The following is a 20,632-nucleotide window of genomic DNA, read 5'->3' as shown; positions in this document are numbered from 1 at the left end:
GTCAAGTAGAAGAGGACTGAGGAATTAATCATTAAATAGCATATTGGTGGAGCAAGGAAGAAGTGGGAGCAGGGACAGGAGGTTGTTTTGAGAGAAAGTAGATGTAAAATAATTGTCTAGGGGATTTTTAGACAAAACAAAATCTAAAGTTGATGATCATGCAACCAGTCATCATAGTTGATGTTCTTCTCCATCCTTATTCAGCTGCCCAAAAGCAGAGTAGAATAGTCAGATTCAATTTAACAAAGAAGGGGACAGCCTGGTTTGAGAGCCTTTGGAGAAAATTTGAATTTTGTTGCAGAGGTACCAGGACGGGGAAAGGATATCAAAAAAGATAATTTTTTTTTTTATCTCTATCTCCTCCACGTTTGGAGAAATACCAGTATGTTTGGTATTGAAGATGCAGGAGAGAGAGGTGGGCCTTTGGAGCACAAACAGTTCATTCAAAATAAAAAGATGGGAGATAAGACCAAATGCAGATAGATTGATAGCTATTATGGTGGAGCCACAAGTTGACTTCCATGGGAAGCCAACTTTTGAGATAGTTTAGTGCAGATGATGGTTATTAAGAAGTGCCTTTGGAATCAACTTCAATAAAAGATGAAGGAAAAGGAAGCAGGAGTGGGCAGGAGGATAGTTCAAGCTATAATACAGGTTTAACACCAGCCTCAGCTGATCCAGGAAGGGTCTCTAAAGCTAGCATGACCTGTAAAGGATGCCAGGAGTTGGGCTGAGGCAGTCAGGTCATTATCACTGATAACTGATTTCTGTGTGCTGCCAAGAAGATGCATAACCTTGGGTGAGGTGGCTCTCTTTAGCAGAGGCTGTCCCTGACATGTTTGACAGCTGAAGGCGGTCTGTCAATAGAACTTCCAACAGTTAGGGCAACAAGTCCTTTATAGAAAGGGGGATCCAGGACAGACACATATCACAGTGTCCACCATAGGCGGGATATATATAAGTTGCCTTTTGATTGTTTCTATTTTCTCATTGAAAAAAGAGAGAAGAAGTGGGGGCAGGGACAGGAGGTTGTTTTAAGAGAGAGTAGATGTGATATAATTGTCTAGGGGATTTTCAGACAGCACAAAATCTATCTGAAGTCCATGATCATGAAACTAGTCATCATATTTGATGTTTTTCTCCATCCATATGCAGCTGCCCAAAAGCAGAGTAGAAGAGTCAGATTTAATTTAACAAAGATTGAAGTTGTACCAGGGGAATAAGATGGAGGGAGAAAGGGGTAAGGACTTCTGGTTGTAGGCAAGGAAGTAATTGTATAATGAAGTATTATAAAATATAAGCTAGATGAAGGGGGTAGTTAAACCTCAGAGTTTGAGAGACAAAGAAAAGATCAATGAGTTACAGAAATTTATGTACTAAATGACTTGTTAGTTTTGCTAAGTGGCACCTCCCCATGTCTATGGATCTTTAATACTCAAAATCCCTTTACATGCTCTGTTATTATTATTATTATTATTTTAGTGCTCAGTCTAATGATTTCCTAAGAATTTTATGACTTAAGACTGATCTGAATTTGGAAAAAAGAAGTTGAGTTTAGAAGGAAATTAATATGAATTATTCATTTAATTGCTTGTATGGAAGTCAGGAATTTAGTCAAATATATAGAACCTCTATATAGATTATCTTCACATTGGTTAAATACACTTACATACAATATTCACATTTGAGATTATTTTGCCATATATATTATTTGCTGTTGAGGTAGTGCTTTGTAACACACATTAAGATACCAAAGAAGAGACCTAAAATCAAAAACATTTTTATCACACACTCTGAATAATTTATATTTTAACAAAAACAATTACAATTTACTGTGTCATTTATAATGTAGTAAAAATTGTCTCTTTCAAGGCAAACATGAGCCGATTTGCTTTGGTTCCCCCTTTATAATCAGTGAAATCTTTGCCTGCAAGATTCATATCTGATACATGTAAAGTGAAAATGTCAAGTCATAGCAAGAGATTATTCATCTGACCTGTTTAGTATAACCAGAGAAAAAAATGGAGCTGAAGAAAGTTTCATTAGAACTTGTTATTACCTCTTTAGATTTAACTCACCACATCTCTAGTTGTATCTTAATTCAATTCTTATCTTCATATAATAGATGGGAGTCTATTTTTGAGATAGCTATAATTAGGTAACAACTGATATTCTCTAGAGACCAATTTTATTAAATAATTTACACTTTTACAAGATGATATGATAACCCATTCACAGATAACTTATATCAGACATTTAAAAGAACTGTAGCCTTACCTCATGCGCTGTAATAGGAAACTGTTTAAAAGAAATAATTACATTGACCGAAAACATTCTAAACTAAGAGCATAAAAATAACTGGATTAAAAACATGTTAGTTCCATAACTGAATTAGTCATCTGAAAGAATCAAATCCTTCTGACTGTAAATTTTTAGTCTCATTGCTTAACCTTAGTGAAGGCCAGTGTCCTCATCAATAAATGGGGATAATAAGCCCTGCCCTATTGCTTATACTTGATTACTGGCTCACAAATTAATACTTGCCAATAAATCACCACAAATCCTCATGTTTCTGTGGCTTTCAATCAAGGTACCAGTTGACACCTTGACTGACAGTCAAATTTTTATTTTACTAAATACTATTAACAACCCTGCTTATTGTAGAGTATCTTATGGCAGCCTGTACATGCAGACAAATGACTATGGGTTGAAAGATACTAATTTACTTCTCTCTCAAAATCAATGTAAGAATTATTTTTTTCTACTCATCACTAATTTCCTTATCTCCATGTCTTCCATCTGTTAGACATTACCATTTACAAGATTTTAAAGAAGAAATTCTTATGAAGATTATTTATAAATTCTTAAAACCAATTTGGCCTAACTTCCAAATGTTGAATTGCTTTTGTCCTAATATACTTTAAAAAAACTTAGAATCAATGACACCGGGTTTGATATGCCAACTCACTACTTGTTAACTGTGCGACTAAAGCAAAGTCACCCATTTGCTTGTCACTTAAGTTTAGTAATCTTTAAAACAGAGAAACTGAAATCTAATTTCCAGGTGTACGGTGAATATTTTAATGTCTGTAAACTGCCTTTCAGAATGCCTGGCACAAAGTCAGTATGCTAGTACCTAGTACAGTTATTACTCATCCATATCCTTCTATTTCCCCTTTATTTTTGAATATTTTGAATGAGGTCCAACCAATTTGTTTTACAGGAGATTTACTTGGGCCAAAAAAATCTGATGATTATCTGCGTGACCTTGATGATAACAACAAGAACAACAACAAATACAAATGCTGAAAGGCTTTAATGAGCAATCACTTTGCAAGTGAGGCAGAAAATGACAAGGCAATATTAGAAAACATGTCCGTCATTTTTATGGAAGTCATAGAATCTAAAACCACCAGGGACCTCAGATAGAGCACCCAGCTCAGTTCCCCAATTTTACATATAACGAATCTGATACCCAAACATTACCAATGAAAGAAACCAAATAAAACTCAAATCTCTGACACCTCTTCCAGTACTGTTTGCCTTTTTTGATAGTTTTACTTTTTGTTGAAATTCAAAATCCCAGTTGCGTGAAAAAGGTTAGAAATTATAAAGAATTAGATCTGCATTCACAGCATTTTTGAAGTCGATAGAGAATTAATTGAGAATGCCTGGAATATTAACAGTCTAAAAGTTTCTAGGACCACTTCCAGGATAAATGTGTAGCCAAGGGCACCTCAGAATGAACACTGTATTTCCATCTCTTCTCCCATCCTAACTCACAACTCCCATAAGCCTAATATTGCCACCTTACTCAGAACATATTGAAGACTAGGGACTTTAAGCCCAAGAGGAAGATCTACCACAGCACTTCATTATGAATAGTATAACATTTACTCTCCCCTCAAATAACTAAATCAAACATCATAAGATCAGGGTCCAGAACTCCTCATGTACTTTTCTTACTCCCAGTTTCTTGCACTCTCTTTTTCTCCAACACTTTAAAGTATTTCTCCTTCTTAGGGCATCTTTTTTTTTTAACATTTTTTTCAGATGTGAGTATGTGTATTTGTGTATGTGTATGTTTAAGTGTGTGGGTTTTTTTTTTTTTTTGTCTTAAATGTAAAATATAATATATATCTATATATAAATGAGCACATATTTGTCCTTGTGTAAGTTGCAATAAAAGAAATCAAAGCCCTCATTTATAAAAGCTCTTTTTTGTCACCTCTCTACTTGATATGTGGAATTTATAATCTGTTAAAATAATGAGAGAAGCACCCAGACTTCAGGAACATCCACTGAATGATTTCTCAGTTCCCTGATGAGTCCCTCCAAAGAAAATAATTGCTTTCAGTTCACAATGAGATACAAACAGCCAACTCAATTTTTACTCAGATTATCTCTCTAGCCACCATCCCCAGCCCAATGAGAATTTTTTCACATAAATCATCCTGCCTTAGATAAACCTGAATCTTTCCTAGCATAAGGATCACTTTTACATTACACATAATAAGGTTTCACTTATTTTTTACCTAGGAGGAAGGAATTAAATGAGAAAAGTACATTCTCCATGAAAGTGCAGACTTTTCTTTAGCATTTCTCTATATGTCTTTTTGAAAAGAAAAAAAAGTCTATTCACAATTAGAAATATCCATTTGTCTTCATGCTGCTGGTGCTATAGTTCTCTAGGAAATAATGACACAGAGACAATTCCATGAGGAAATGTTGAATTGTACTCGTATTAATGGTTGATACAAAATAAAGCAATTACAGCTGAGTGTTATCTTTTGGGTCATTATAATCTCAAAACACAATTCAAATCATAATTCTACAATTATTTTTTTTTCTTTTTTGTGTGTCTGATTTCTAGGTCATTCCTGTACTTCAGTTTCTCAAAAACAGGCATTAACTTGGGACTACGTTCTATTAAGATATTCTTTCAAATAAAATAAACTGATTTGAAATGTCATCATAAGCATAATATAAATGCAATAAGTGAATTGGAAGCTATATATATGCTTTTTAAAAACCATTTAAGAAATTCAATTAAAATAAATTGATATCCAACTAGCCTCCGAGAATTTATGAATACAATGAGAATGAAGAGAGAAAAGTTTAAAATTGCAAAATCCCTAAGGAGATATCCCAGCCTTATCAGAAACCACTATCTCATTATGTGATTCCTGCATACTGTTTCTAAGAGTAGAGTCAAAGGAAGTAAAATTAGAAAACTTTCCATACTTCATTTTCATATTGAAATCATTTGTTGGAAAAAAGACAGTCTCTGTCCTTAAGGATCAATGCATATGAACTTAAAGTCATAAGTCACATATACCTGAATATGAACAAATTTGATTTTACTATAGAAGCTACTTTGCATGTTTTTTAAATAACAGTCAAAGTAGAACTAGGATTGTGTGTGTGAGTTTTTTTTTTTCCACTATATTGGCCTCAGTAAATGCAATGTTGAAGTAACACATGTTAGAATTCTCTTTTCTCTTGCCACTTGGTGGAAAGCTAAATGATTTACAAAGAAAAATAAAACTATATGTAAAATCCTAAATTCTTTCCTAAACAATGAATATCTCTCTGGCTATTTATTGGCATCATGCCTTCAGTGTTTATTTGTCCTTCATGATTTTGAATGTATTTAAGATGATTTCATTTTCAATTCAGCAAATAAGCAAATTGTTGTCCATCTCTCAAAAAAGGTAAAGGATCCATTTTACAATATTAAAGATTTATTTCCACCACTCATCTATAAGTTTGTTGTACTGCAGTGGCTTGTGTGGTGCTGAGATGCTGGAAGCTATGCCACTGATATTTCAAATACCATCAGGGTCACCCATGGTGGACAAGTTTTAGAGGAGCAGAGGTTTCAGACTAAGAGAGACTAGGAAGAAGCACCTGGCAATCTACTTCTGAAACAAATTGGCTAGTGAAAACCTTATGAATACCAGTTGATCATTGTCTATTACAGTGCTAGAAAATAAGCCCCTCACATTGGAAGGCACTCAAAATACAGCTGGGGAAGAGCTGCCTCCTCAAAGTAGAGTCAACCTTAATGACATGGATGGAGTAAAGCTTTTGGAACCTTCATACACTGATGTGACACGACTCAAAATGAGAAGAAACAGCTGCAAACATCCATTAATAATTGGAACATGGAATGTATGAAGTATGAATCTAGGAAAATGAAATGGAATGCATAAAGGTCAATATCCTAGGTATTAGTGAGCAGAAATGGACTGGTATTGGCCATTTTGAATTGGACAATCATATGGTCTATGATGCCAGGAGTGGCAAATTGAAGAGGAAGGATGACACATTCATCATCAAAAAGAACATTTCAAGATCTATCCTGAGGCACAATGCTGTCAGTGATAGGATAATACCCATACACCTACAAGGAAGACCAGTTAATATGACTATTATTCAAATTTGCGCACCAACCACAAAGACCAAAGATGAAGAAAGTGAAGATTTTTACCAACTTCTGTAGTGTGAAATTGATCAAACATGCTATCAAGATGCATTTATAATTACTGGTGATTGGAATGTGAAAGTTGGAAACAAAGAAGAAGGATCAGTAGTTGAAAAATATGGCCTTGGTGATAGAAAAAAACACCAGAGATCACATGATAGAATTTTGCAAGACCAACAACCTATTCATTGGAATACCTTTTTTCAAAAGATAAACAGCAACTATACATGTGGACCTCATCAGATGGAAAACATGGGAATTGAATTAACATCATCTGTGGAGAGACGATGGAGAAACTCAATATCATCAGTCAGAACAAGGCCAGGGGCTGAGTGCAGGACAGACCATCAGTTACTCCTATGAAAGTTCAAGTTGAAGCTGAAGAAAATTAAAACAAGTCCAAGAGAACCGAAGTACACCTTGAGTATATCCCACCTGAATTTAGAGACCATCTCAAGAACAGATTTAACCTATTAAAAACTAATGACCGAAGACCAGACGAGTTGTGGGATGACATCAAGGACATCATACATGAAGAAAGGAAAAGGTCATTAAAAAGAAAGGAAATTTAAAAAAGACCAAAATGGATGTGAGAAGACACTCTGAAGCTTGCTTTTGAACGTAGAGTAGCTAAAGCAAAAGAAAGACATGATGAAGTAAAAAAGCTGAATAGAAGATTTCAAAGGCAGGTTAAAGAAGACAAAGTGAAGTATTATAATGAAATGTGCTAAGACCTGAAGTTAGAAAACCAAAGGGGAAGAACACATTGGGCATTTCTCAAGCTGAAAAAAACTGAAGAAAAAGATTAAGCCTTGAGTTGCAATATTGAAGGATTCTATAGGCAAAATATTGAATGACACAGGAAGCATCAAAAGAAGATGGAAGGAATACACAGAGTCACTGTACCGAAAAGAATTGGTCGATGCTCATCCATTTTAGAAGGTAGTATGCGATCAAGAACCGATGGTAATGAAGGAAGAAGTTCAAACTGCAGTGAAGGCATTGGTGAAAACCCAGGCTTCAGGAATTAATGGAATACCAATTGAGATGTTTCAAAAATGGATGCAAGACTGGACGTACTCACTTATCTCTGCCAAGAAGTTTGAAAGACAGTCACCTGGCCAACTGACTGAAAAAGATCCATATTTGTGGCCATTCAAAGAAAGGCGATGAAGCAGAATGAGGAAATTATTGAACAATATCATTCGTATCACACAAAAGTAAAATTTTTCCGAAGATAATTCAAAAACAGTTGCAGCAGTACATTGATAGGGAACTGTCAGAAATTCAAGCTGGATTCAGAAGAGGATATGGAATGAAGAATATCATTTGTTGATGTCAGTTGGATCTTGGCTGAAAGTAGAGAATACCAGAAAGATGTTTACCTATGTTTTATTGACTATGCAAAGGCATTCGACTGTGTGGATAATAACAAATTATGGATGATGTTGCAAAGAATGGGAGTTCCAGTACACTTAATTGTGCTCATGAGGAACCTGTAGATAGACCAAGACGCAGTTGTTCGAAGAGAACAAAGGGATACTGCGTGGTTTAAAGTCAGGAAAGGTGTGCGTCAGGCTTCTATTCTTTCACTATACTTATTCAGTCTGTATGCTGAGCAAATACTCAAGCTGGACTGTAGGAAGAAGAATATGGCATCAAGATTGGTGAAAGACTCATTAACAACTTGTGATATGCAGATGACACAACCTTGCTTGCCGAAAGCAAAGAGGACTTGAAGCACTTACTGATGAACATCATAGACTACAGTATGGATTATACCTCAACATAAAGAAACAAAAAGCTTCACAACTAGTAACGTAAGTAACATCATGATAAATGGAGAAAAGATTGAAGTTGTCAAGGATTTCATTTTACTTGGATCCACAATCAATGCCCATAGAAGGAGCAGTCAAGAAACCAAATGGCGTTTTGCATTGGGCAAATCTGCTGTAAAAGACCTCTTTAAAGTATTAAAAAGCAAGGATGTCACTTTGAGACCTAAGGTGCATCTAACCCAACCCATGGTATTTCTAGTCACCTCATATGCTTGTGAAAGATGGACAGTGAATAAGGACGACAAAAGTAGAATTGATACCTTTGAATAATGGTGCTGGCAAAGAATATTGACTATACCATGTACCGCAAGAAGAATGAGCAAATCTGTCTTGGAAGAAGTACAGCCAGAATGCTCCTTAGATGAGAGGATGATGAGACTTCGTCTCAAGTACTTTGGACATGTTATCAGGAGGGACCAGTCCCTGGAAAAGGACATCACACTTGATAAAGTACTAGGTCAGCAAAAAAGAGGAAGACCCTCAACGAGGTGGATAGACACAGTGTCTGCAACAATGGGCTCAAGCATAGCAACGATTGTGAGGATGGCTCAGGACCGGTCAGTGTTCCGTTCTGTTACACATAGGGTCACTATGAATCACGACTGACCTGAAGGCACCTAATGACAACATTTCCTTCCTATCTATTCATTATCTTTCCTTGAATGTTTACTTTCATAGTTTGTCGGATTAATAAACATTAAATTTGAGAATCTACCTCGTATAGATATGAAATATATTATTTTTTCTTAAATAAAAGAATTAAAATAATTCTTTTATAAAAGCATTTCTCACCATGTAAACATGATTATAGACCCAGAATTATGGGACAATGCTAAATTATAAAAATATTGAACTCCTACCATCTGTAAAAAACTATTCTAAAAATTATGTCATTTTGTCAACCCAGCCCAAAAAAGGAGAAAGGGACATGTGTACTGAGATATGAAGAGATTAGTAAGCAATAATAGAAATACAAATAAAGTTTTCCGTCATTCATTTTTGGACCTCTCGCTTTTTAGGGGAGTCTTTTCAAATTATGTAACATAATCAAAGGAAAGGCAATTGAATCTTGATATTGTAATCCCTCATACAAATAAGTGAGTGTTCTGATAGCTGTTATACTCCCAAAGTAATCAAAATGAATGAGTATAATTAATTTGTACAGTCCATTTTAGGCTTCCATAAAATGAAAGTAACATGACTTTCTCACATTTATAGAAAAATAACACTTTATATCCTCATTATATTTTGTTAGAACACACAAGCCTCTCTAATTTGGCAAACTGATGCTCAGTTTTACACACCATTCCTATAATGAGTCAGTAGGCTGGATACCAGGCACTCCTAACCACCTCCATTTCTCTTTTCACTATGCACAAATGGGCTTTATTGGTAGGAGAAAAATCAATATGTAGGAAATATTATAAAGAAATAAAAGAACAATTTAATGTGTTATAAATGTTGTGTTGTCCAATTTCTTCCTACATTGGCAATCTGCATGCAATATGAATAGGAATAAAGAGTGTGTGTATAATCTGAAAATCACGGTATTTAAAATTGGATGGTATAGATTTATTTTTAAAGCTCTCCTATCGCTACTTAACAAACAAAAAGAAACCCTGTCAGGATGATAGGTGAAAAGTAAGTACAAGTTACAATAGTAGTAATTCTTTAAACTCATTTTTTACCTTGCATCTGATTACTGTGTTATGTTGACAGATCTGGGAAATTTTAGTGGCCGGACAAGAAGTGCTGTCTCTGTGAGGGAAGGCCAGGGGGTTGTTCTGATGTGCTCTCCTCCGCCCCATTCACCAGGTACAGTAAGAACCTATATTCTACATTACTGCTGCTCTCTTTGACTATATGCTCATTCTTTTAGACAATGTATTGACCAGGGAACATATCAGGTGAAATATGTATGGTTTTCTTGACATGTATCAGAGTACCAGATGAGTAATTAAAGGTCATATAGTCTAAATGTCATTGGATAGGAGACTGAGCTCCTATGATAACATTGTTTTATTGCCATTCTGTTTACTTGTCATGGTTATGTCTCTGCCTGCCACCAGTGAGAAATATATTGCCTGCAGCACAAGGAGAATGATAAGCTAAGAGAGTAGAAACTTTTCAAAATTGTTTGGAGTGTCAGAGTTGAGTTAACGGAATACTAGTGTGCATCTTGTGTCAGAAGATAAGCTGGAAACTTGGTTGTTTATGGTGTTGTTTGCCACACTGAAACAGAAATCGCTAAGAAACAGTATTTTTTTGATTTTCAGAACAAAACTGTAATTTACTTATTGTTTCATTTTTTTTGGTCACTTGAACTGTTGCTCGTAAAAGTCATGGCAATAGGTAAGTATTTCATGGGGTTTGGAAAACAGAATAGTAAACTATGCTCAGATTAATTATATGTCCTTTTGCCAACTCACAGATAAGTATATTTATTTTGTTTGAGTCCTATAATTTGAGATGAGCATCACTTTCTATCTCAGCTTAGTTTTCCTAAAATACTATTTGTAATTTAAGAGAGACCAGCACCAATTGGAAAGAGAGAGATGATAGAGGTAGATATAGAAATGGAGATGGACATAGAAAAAAGAGAGATCATGAAAAATATCTACTTATTTCTATCAAAAAAAATTGTGAAGACCTTAGAATTAACAGCTGGAAACACAATTCAGGGTCCTGGTTTTTCAACAGTTTTTCTCTTTAATTAGTGTGAAAGTCATGTTTATTTCAAGATTATATTATCAATGTAATAACAGAGCCCAATTTGGTTCTATCATGAATAATTCTTATCATAAATAACAAAAGAACGTGAATGAATTTTTGTAAAGTTTCTCTCCTTTTTATATGACAGTCCTTCCAATTTTTCTTTCAATTGAAGGAAAAGTAAACTACATTTCAACAGGCAAATATTTTTGAAAACGTGCTTCTTTGAGGTAATAATCACTATTAGGAAAAATTCTCCAGTTGCATCCACTCTTTTCTTATGTCAATCCAGTCACTCCAATCTTTCTGTGAGCAGTTTGAAGAATTTACGTAAGCATATCTAGCCTTACCTATATTTGATTCCAATTTAGATTATTTCAAGCAAAATGTTTTACTTTTTTTCTTTTCTATTTTCTTTTTAATTTTATTGTGCTTTAGGTGAAAGTTTACAGAACAGATTAGTTTCTCATTCAAAAATTTATACACAAATTGTTTTGTGACGTTGGTTGCAATCTCAACATTGTATGAGCATTCTCCCCCTTTCCCTTTCCACCCCAGGTTCCCAGTGTCCATTTGTCCAGTTTTCCTGTCCCTCCTGCCTTCTCGTCTTTGGTTTGAGCAGGTGTTGCCCATTTAGTCTCATATACTTGATTGAACTAAAAAGCACATTTCTCACGTGTGTTATTATTTGTTTTATAGGCCTGTCTAATCTTTGGCTGAAAGGTAACTTTGGAAGTGGCTGCAGTCTGAGTTAGTAGGGTATCTGGGGGCCATAGTCTCAGGGGTTTATCCAGTCTTGGTCGGACCAGTAAGTCTGGTCTTTTTTCGAGAATTTTTATTTTGTTCTACTTTTTTTTTTTTTCTCCCACTTTGTCCTGAATCCTTTATTGTGATCCCTGTAAGAGCAGTCAGTGGTGGTAGCTAGGAACCCTATAGTTATTCTGGGCTCAGGCTGTTGGAGTCTGTGGTTCATGTGGTCCATTAGTCCTTTGGACTAATCTTTCCCTGTGTCTTTGGTTTTCTCTATTCTCCTTTGCTCCAGATGGGATGGGACCTATACATGTATCTTAGATGGCTGCTCATAAGTTTTTAAGACCCCATATGCTACTCACCAAAGTAGGATGTAGAACATTTTCTTCATGAACTATGTTATGCCAACTGACCTAGATATCTCCCAAGACCGTGGTCCCCAACCCTCAGCCCCGGTAACTCAATCCCTCAAGGTGTTTGGATGTGTCTAGGAATCTTCTATGACTTTGCTTTGGTCAAGTTGTGCTGACTTCCCCTGTACTGTGTGTTGTCTTTTCCTTCACCAAAGTTAACACTTGTCTACTATCTAGTTAGTGATTTCCCCTCCCCACACCTCCACTCCCGCATAACCATCAAAGATTGTTTTTTCTGTGTGTAAACATTTTCTTGGGTTTTTACAAAAGTAGTCTCATACAATATTTGTCCTTTCGTGACTGACTTATTTCACTCAGTATAATGCCCTCCAGATTCATCCACGTTGTGAGAGTTTCATGGATTGATCATTGTTCTTTATCACTGCATAGTATTCCACTGTGTGTGTGTACCATCGTTCGCTTATCCGTTCATCAGTTTATGGGCACTTAGATTGTTTCCATCTTTTTGCTATTGTGAATGATGCTGCAGTGAAAATGAGTATGCTTATGTCTACTTGTGTAGTGGTTCTTATTTCTCTAGGATATATTCTTGTGGTGGGATTGGTGGATCATATGGTATTTCTACTTCTAATTTTTTAAGGAGCCACCATATCATTTTCCATAGTGGTTGTACCATTTTACATTCCCACCAGCACTACCTAAGAATTCCAATCTCCCCACAACCTCTCCAACATTTGTTATTTTCTGTTGTTTGTTTTTGTTTTTTTAAATTGTCCCAGTACCGTTCAGGGTACGATAGTATCTCATTGCAGTTTTGATTTGCATTTCTCTAATGGCTAATAATCGAGAGCATTCCCTCATGTGTCTGTTAGCCACCTGAATGCCTTCTTTGGTGAAGTGTCTATTCATAGCCTTTGACCATGTTTTAATTGGATTGTTTGTCTTGCTGAGGTGTTGAAGTATTCCATAGATTTTAGAGATTAGACCCTTGTTGGATATGTGGTGACCAAAACTTTTTTCCCAGTCTGTAAATTCTCTTTTTACTCTTTTGGTGAAGTGTTTTGATGAGCTTAAGTGTTTACTTTTTAGGAGCTCCCAGTTATCTAGTTTATCTTCTGGTGTTTGTGCATTGTTGTTTTATTTTTTTAATAGATAAGATAAATATAATATTTATATAGGTAATGTCTAATGTTGGATTATTATACATACGTAGTTTGCAAAGCAGGAATAGATGAATAGTTGTTAGAGATAAAAAGAAGGAGGAGGAGGAGGGGAAGAAGGTAACAACAGATTCAACAGAGGATGAAAGATAATCGCCAGATTGACAAGAGTTAACAACATGGAGTGACACCTGTAAAAAAAGCAAAAATTTTCTGATATGTAATCTATATTGCAAACCTGTTGGAAGATGTATAAAATAAATAAATGAATTAATTAATGAATAAAGACGTACATACATACATACATAAAATGGGAGAGGATGATAATAGAAGGCAAACCTTTAAGGTTACACACAGATAAATCAATCAACTGGCAAAAAAAATAGAGATTTCTAAAGGGGAAAAAATAGTATAATGAATTGCATATAGAATAAAATAAACATGAGATAAGAATATATATTAATAGTTGATTAAGTAATTAATAATGTGATTCCTGATTGAGATCAGTGTAAGTAAAGAAAGATGACTGCTTTTGTATGTTTATGTCATAAGAAATGTTAGGCTGCTTATATAATCTAAGATCATAGAAGGGGTTGTACAATACTAGGCATTCATTTTGAAGTATACGTGAAGTGATCCACTCAAATGGTCAGTGTTAGCACCACAAAGTTTTTAGGGGATACTTGCACGATCCAAAATAACAGGAGTAGCTCAGCATCCAGGCCAAGGCCTATGACTTACCACATGGACAGTTATCCCCTGGGCAGCCAAATCTCATATAACTTTAATTTCCCTGTTGAACATTCCTTTTTATTCTTGCTACAACTGAAAGTTGTATATTCCCTGAAGACATGCCTTCTCCTGCAGCCATTTAAAGTTCTGGTTGTCTATTCTTCCAAATCCCATATGCCATTGAGACTGAAATTAGAATAGATATCCTCGTTCTCCACGTTCCCCATTCTCTTGTCTTTCTTTTTACAAAACCCTCAGTTTTGATTCGCAAGTTATCAGACTTTACTACCCTCTACCCCTCCTTGTTGCAGTCGTTAACACAATGGCAGCTCATTTCTCTTCATTTCCTGAAGATTTTAACCTTGTGGGTCACTGTCACTTTGTTCGATATTACTCCAGTCTTAGATGATTTCAAGGGCACATGGGTAATCTTTTCAACACCCTGTCCTCTTCCTTCCTTTAATTTCTCCTTTCCAATAATCTTTGTTTTACAGCCAACCTTAGCCACTTGATCTGCTATTACCAACAGCTGAAATCTCTTAATTATCCCACTTAAAAACATCCTATTCTCTGACCAGAATCCTATTCTTCTAGAAGCTCACTCTCTGTAGAGTTCTGATTCCAGCAGTACTTTAACCTCATCGAAATCATTGATCCTACCTAATCTTCACTTTGGAGCCCTGCTGGTGCAGTGGTTAAGATCTACGGCGAGCTTTAGCAGTTCAAATCCACTATCGACTCCTTGGAAACCCTACGGGGCAGTTCTACTCTATCCTATAGGGTCGCCATGAGTCGGAATCAACTCAACGGCAATGGATTTGGATTTTTTAATCTTCACTTTACTTCAGCTCCTTTGATTCTCACTTTTCTCCTTAATCATAATAATTTTCTTGCGTACAACCTCAATTTCCTTATCCCTCTTTGCTTTTTCACAATGACCGGACAAAGTTTGCAAAAACCCTAATCCTGGTTAAATCCAGCTTTCAGTCTACTCCATGTCTGAACCTTTTCAGCTTATATGGCTGTAAAAAAAAAGCAGTTATGAAGACTAATTTCGTTTTGAAATCCAAACTATGAACTTCAGGTGGACTTTAATGTTGACCGGAAATTTAAAAAGAAAAAATCTTAGTCCTTTTGTACTATGCTGCTGTTGTCCTTAAGTGTCAACAAATCTATTTCGACCCATAGCGACCCAGTGTGACAGAGTAGAACTGCCCTATAGGGTTTTTCTAGGCTGTAATGGTTATGGGAGCAGATCACCTGGTCTTTCTCCCACAGAGCCACTGGGTGGGTTTGAACCACCAACCATTTCAGTTAGCAGCCAAACATTTAATTGTTGTGCCACCAGGGCTCCTTTTAATATACTTTGCTATACTACTGTCAAATCTTCAATATATCCTCTCAGCAGGTGACCTTGCCTCCAATTTTATTGTGAAAAGAGAGGCAATCAAAAGATAACTCCGCAGCCCCCATCACCAAATCGGTAAATGTTTATTTGTATCTGGGCACTCTTGTTGGTATAGATGCATTGTTGTACTTCTGCCTAAGGCCAATCATTCAACTTGTGCACTGTAGCTTATCATTTTTTGCCTACTTGAAGGAATTACTTCAACCTCAGCAATTTTCCCTTCTCTCTTTTGCATCTCTACTTGAGATTATTCATTGTCTTCTAGATTATTCCTTATCAGCATTCAAATATGCTGTTATTTATTCCAATTTAAAGGAAAAAAAAATTCTTTCAACCTATGCCCCTTTCATCTACTACCTCGTTTTCTGCTCTCCTTTGTAGCAAAACTCTTCAAAAGCTTTGTCTCTGTTTACTCTAGCCAATCCTACTCCTACCATTTTCTCTTTCTCTCTCTTTCTCTTTTTCTCTATATGTCTTTGTCTCAACAGCTTTAATTGTAAATGTGCAGTTCAATGACTTTTGGTAACTTATACAGTTGTGCAACTATCACCAAAATCCAGTCTTAGAACAATTTCATCATTCCTAAAAATCACTGTAAGAGTGTTGGCACTCAATCTCCCTCTCCCATCTCATCCCTAATCAAGAAGCTGCTTTCTGTCTCTATAGTTTTGCCTTTTCTAGAAATTTCATTTTAATGGAATCATATAATGTGCAGTGTTTTGTCTGCCTTCTTTGACGTAGCATAATGTTTCTGAGGTTCATCCATGTTGTTGCATGTCAGTAGCTGTTCCTTTAGTTGCTGTATACTATTCCATTGAATGAATATATCACATTTGTTTATTCATTCCTCCATTTGTGAAGATTTGGATTATTTATTTATTTGTTTATTTAGTTTTTAGATCTTATGAACAATGCTGCTGTGAACACTTGTGTGCAAGTCTTTGTGTGGGCATGTTTTTATTTCTGCAGATAAATACCTAGGAGACCGAATCTCTTTTAAATCTGTTCAAATCAAGCTTTGCACCCCCAATCCCTTGTACACCAGTGATGTCCATTTCACTAAATTTAGTGAGCAATGATCAGTCCTCATGTTTATCACCCCTTCCTCTATAAAGGGGAGCCCTGCTGGTGCAGTGGTTAAAGTGCTCAGCGCTAATTGAAAGGTTAATGGTTCGAGCCCACCAGCCGCTCCGTGGGAGAAAGATGTGGCAGTCTGCTTCCATAATGATTTAGTGCCTTGAAAACTCTGTTGGAGCAGTTCTACTCTGTCTTATAGGGTCAGTATGAGTTGGAATCGACTCAACGGCAGTGGGCTTAGTTTTCGTTTTGGTCCTCTGTAAAACACTTTCTTCATTTGGCTTACAGGATTCCACACTGTCTTGGTTTTCCTCCTATTTCACTTCTTAATCTCCTTTACTGATATGGCCTCATTTCTCAAACTCTTATAGACCACCATGTTTCAATGTTTGAACTTCTTTTTTGTTTTTTTTGGGTTGTTTTTTGATATATCCTCATTCCCTTTGATTTTGCCTGAGACTAAGACTTTAAATACTGACATCTCCCAAACCTATGTCTCCAGCTAGGCTTTTAGCTTGAATATCCGATTGCCTACTCAAATAGTAGTTTCTGTTTGAGTGACCAGTAGGTACCTCAAGTATTGCTTTGTCTAAAACTGAATTCCTGGTTACATCCTCCCCAAACCTGCTCCATTTGCAGTCTTTTCCACCTCAATTAATTGCAATCCCATCCCTTACAATTCATCAGACCTTGGAGTCATGCTTCACTTCTCTCTATCTCTCACACCCCACATATAAATCATCACTAATTCCTTTGGCCCTACCTCCAAACTTTATCCAGAATCTGACTGCTTCCTTGCCCCTCTGCTATTAGCTCTCTCTAACAAACCCCATGATCTCTTACCTGGATTGTTGAAGTAACTCCTAAATTATTCTCTCCCTTTCTGCTCTTACCCTTTTTCAGACTATTCTCCATATAGTAGCCAGAGGGCTTCTTTAAAACCAAGTTGTATCATGTTACCTTTCTGCTGGTTTCTTGGAGATCTCCATGTGTCCTGGCATCTGTCTTACCCCATTTCTGCTTCTAGCTTGTGTTTAATCTCTTTTTTTATCTCAAAAGAGAATGACTCAAGATATACCAAACCCACTGCCACGGAGCAAATTCCAACTTATAGCAACCCTTAGGACAGAGTGTTTCCAAAGCTGTAAATCTCTACAGAAGCAAACTCCCACATCTTTCTCCCACGGAGGAACTGGTGGGTTCAAACTGCCAACCTTTCGGTTAGCAACCAGACACTTTAATCACTGTGCCACCAGGGCTCCTGACTCAAGATATAACCAAAACAAAACAAAACCCATTGCTGTCAAGTTGATTCTGACTCATAGCAACCCTATAGGACAGAGTAGAAGTACCCCATAGGGTTTCCAAGGAGCAGCTGGTGGATTCAAACTGCTGACCTTTTGGTTAGCAGCCGAACAGTTAACCACTGCACCACTCAAGATATACCTTACACTAATCCTGCCCCATTAACATAACAAAGACAACCCATTCCCAAATGGGATTATAACCACAGGCATAGAGGTTAGGATTTACAACACATATTTTTAGGGGACACAATTCAATTTATAATACCATATCATGGGAATTTTGGTGAAAGCTATACTAGTACCTTCATAGGATGAATACAAACCAAGACTTATTTTTTAAACAATGGAATTATCTACCTCTAAAGGATAATGTTTATTATATAAAATATTGAACTTGTTATTCAACAAATATTTAATGAATGCCTACTTATCTTTCAATTAATGATGTTAGCCCATTTATAATTATTTCTACCATCTTATTTTATACTACTCTGTTTTTTTATGCTTCATTTCCCTTCTTTCACATTTTTTTTTAATTGATGAAGGAATTTTAATTGCACTTTTCCTTTCTACTGATTTTAAAATTAAATATTTCTTTTTGTTATTTTAGAAATTACATATATAAGCTTTATATGCTTATTTAACATAATTTTGAATACTTTATTATTGTTTTGGTGGTTAATTGATAAATTCATTCATTAGTCAAACAGAACATAAGGAAGAAAGAGAACTCAAGTTTTTTTTCCTCTGTGACTGTTCCAGTCAACTAAGTTTAGGACCAGAAATCATTAGCTGAATTGTGGATTGCACAGTGGTTAAGAGCTACAGCTGCTACCCAAAAGATCTGCAATATGAATCCACCAGCTGCTTGTTGGAAACCCTATGTGGCAGTTCTATTCTGTCCATTAGGGTTGCTATGAATTGAAATCGACTCGATGGCAGTGGGGTTTTAGGGGACTTTGGTGGTGCAGTGATTAAGGATTCAGCTGCTAACAAAAAGGTCAGCAGTTCCAATTAAGTTAACTTCTTCTTGGAAACCCTGTGAGTCAGAATTGACTTGATGGCAATGGGTTAGGTACCTATAATAATCACAGAAAACTGGATATATTTGTCTGAAGTCTAGTTAGGGATCTGGGCAGAAGAACGTAAATTCAGGCATCATCAGCATAGTGGTTTGTGATGTAACTATAAGATTGGTTGGGATCTCTCTGGTAACATGTTTATACTGTGAACTCACAGGTAATGGTCAAAACCATATTTCTGTTTCCATAGTAAACAAAATAACTTGTGGAAAAAAGAAAATTGGTTGTTTTGTTTCTCTGATACCAGCCCATTTAAATAGCTGCCAATTACTGACAATTTGTATATTTATATGGCATGGTTTAAATAGGTCTCACATGTACATTGAGATAATATCTACAGCTTACATTTTTAACATCCAAATGGTTGTTAGGATTAAGTTAACTGCTTAGATGCAAAAAAGAAAAAAAAAAAGAAAGAAAAAAAATCATTGATTCTTTAAGGGCTAAATTGTTGTATTTTTCGAACTTACTTAGATCTCATCAAACATCTAGGAGCCTTAAATGGTTACAGCTTCTTCTAGATGCCCATGTATGCCAGGGTCTCTGTGGTTGTGCATATTCTCAAAAAAAGACAGCAAGAACCATTACTTTATATCTCTGTTGTTTGCAGAGAACTCTACTATGTCCCCAGGCACAGTTTAAAAATAACATTTAAAATATAAGCACTATCCAGAGGAACTTGACATTCAGTAGGATAAACAACACCAGAATGCATAAAGCCATATATAGCAAGAGAAAAACAAAAACTTCTTTCAAAAAAATTTATTATTTTTCTTTTTTTCTACCGCCTAGATCTCTAGCTTATTTTATATTCTACCAGCCTAGTGTTGTTTTGCCTTGTTGATTGTGTGACGTTATCAAAGATTGAGTCCCCAGCAAAAAAAAACAAAAAACAAAAAAAACCCAAGTCCTTGATCAGTCTGACTCCCTTCAAATTCAAAGCCATAGGCACAGACCCAGTACCCTCAAACATGCTTTCCAGATAAACCAGTCCCTCTGGCATCACTCTGTCAGTCACAGGTAGAACTGTGGTGACACCCATGCTACTCCTGGGAAATACCAGTTAAACCATTTCGACTCATGGCGACCCCGTGTATGTGTCAGAGTAGAACTGTGCTCCACAGGGTTTTCAATGACTAGTCTTTTTTTTTTTTTTCCCATACAAAAATTTTTACATACATTGTTTTGTGACTCTAATTGCTCTCCCCATCTTGTGACAGCACACTCCTCCCTTCCACCCCTGATTCCCCATGTCCACTCAACCAGCTCCTAACCCTCTCCGTCTTCCCATCTCACCTCCGGACAGAAGCTGCCCATTTAGTTTCTTGTATCTACTTGAGCTAAGAGGCACACTCCTCACAAGTATCACTTTATGTCCCACAGTCCAGTCCAATCCCTGTCTGAAGAGTTGGCCTTGGAAATTGTTTTAGTTCTGGATGGATAGACAATCCTGGGGCCATGCTTTCCAGGGTTCTTCCATCTCAGCCAGACCATTAAGTCTGGTCTTCTTACTAGAATTTGAGTTCTACACGCCACCTTTTTCCTGCTCCATCCAGGACTCTCTGTTGTGTTCCCTGTCACGGCGGTCATTGGTGGTAGCCAGGCACCATCTAGTTCTTCTGGTGTCAGGCTGATGAAGTCTCTGGTTTATGTGGCCCTTTCTGTCTCTTGGGCTAATACTTTCCTTTTGTCTTTGGTGTTCTTC

The 20,632-nt window shown here is 36.3% G+C and overlaps 1 protein-coding gene across 2 annotated transcripts in view; it reads left to right on the top strand.

The window, feature by feature from the left end:
* CNTN5 (contactin 5) overlaps positions 1-20,632 on the top strand; it is a 1,437,272-nt gene that overhangs the window by 972,470 nt on the left and 444,170 nt on the right. For both annotated transcript variants that reach the window (XM_023740130.1, XM_004385875.1), the window contains one exon: positions 10,045-10,140. In XM_023740130.1, coding sequence (XP_023595898.1) covers positions 10,045-10,140 — 96 coding nt within the window. The remainder of the gene's footprint in view (positions 1-10,044; positions 10,141-20,632) is intronic.

The sequence above is a fragment of the Trichechus manatus genome, unplaced genomic scaffold, assembly GCF_000243295.1.
Source record: "Trichechus manatus latirostris isolate Lorelei unplaced genomic scaffold, TriManLat1.0 scaffold00148, whole genome shotgun sequence".
Classification (NCBI taxonomy): domain Eukaryota; kingdom Metazoa; phylum Chordata; class Mammalia; order Sirenia; family Trichechidae; genus Trichechus; species Trichechus manatus.
The sequence above is the reverse complement of the archived record's forward strand: the minus strand, read 5'-3'. Positions and strand labels throughout refer to the sequence as shown.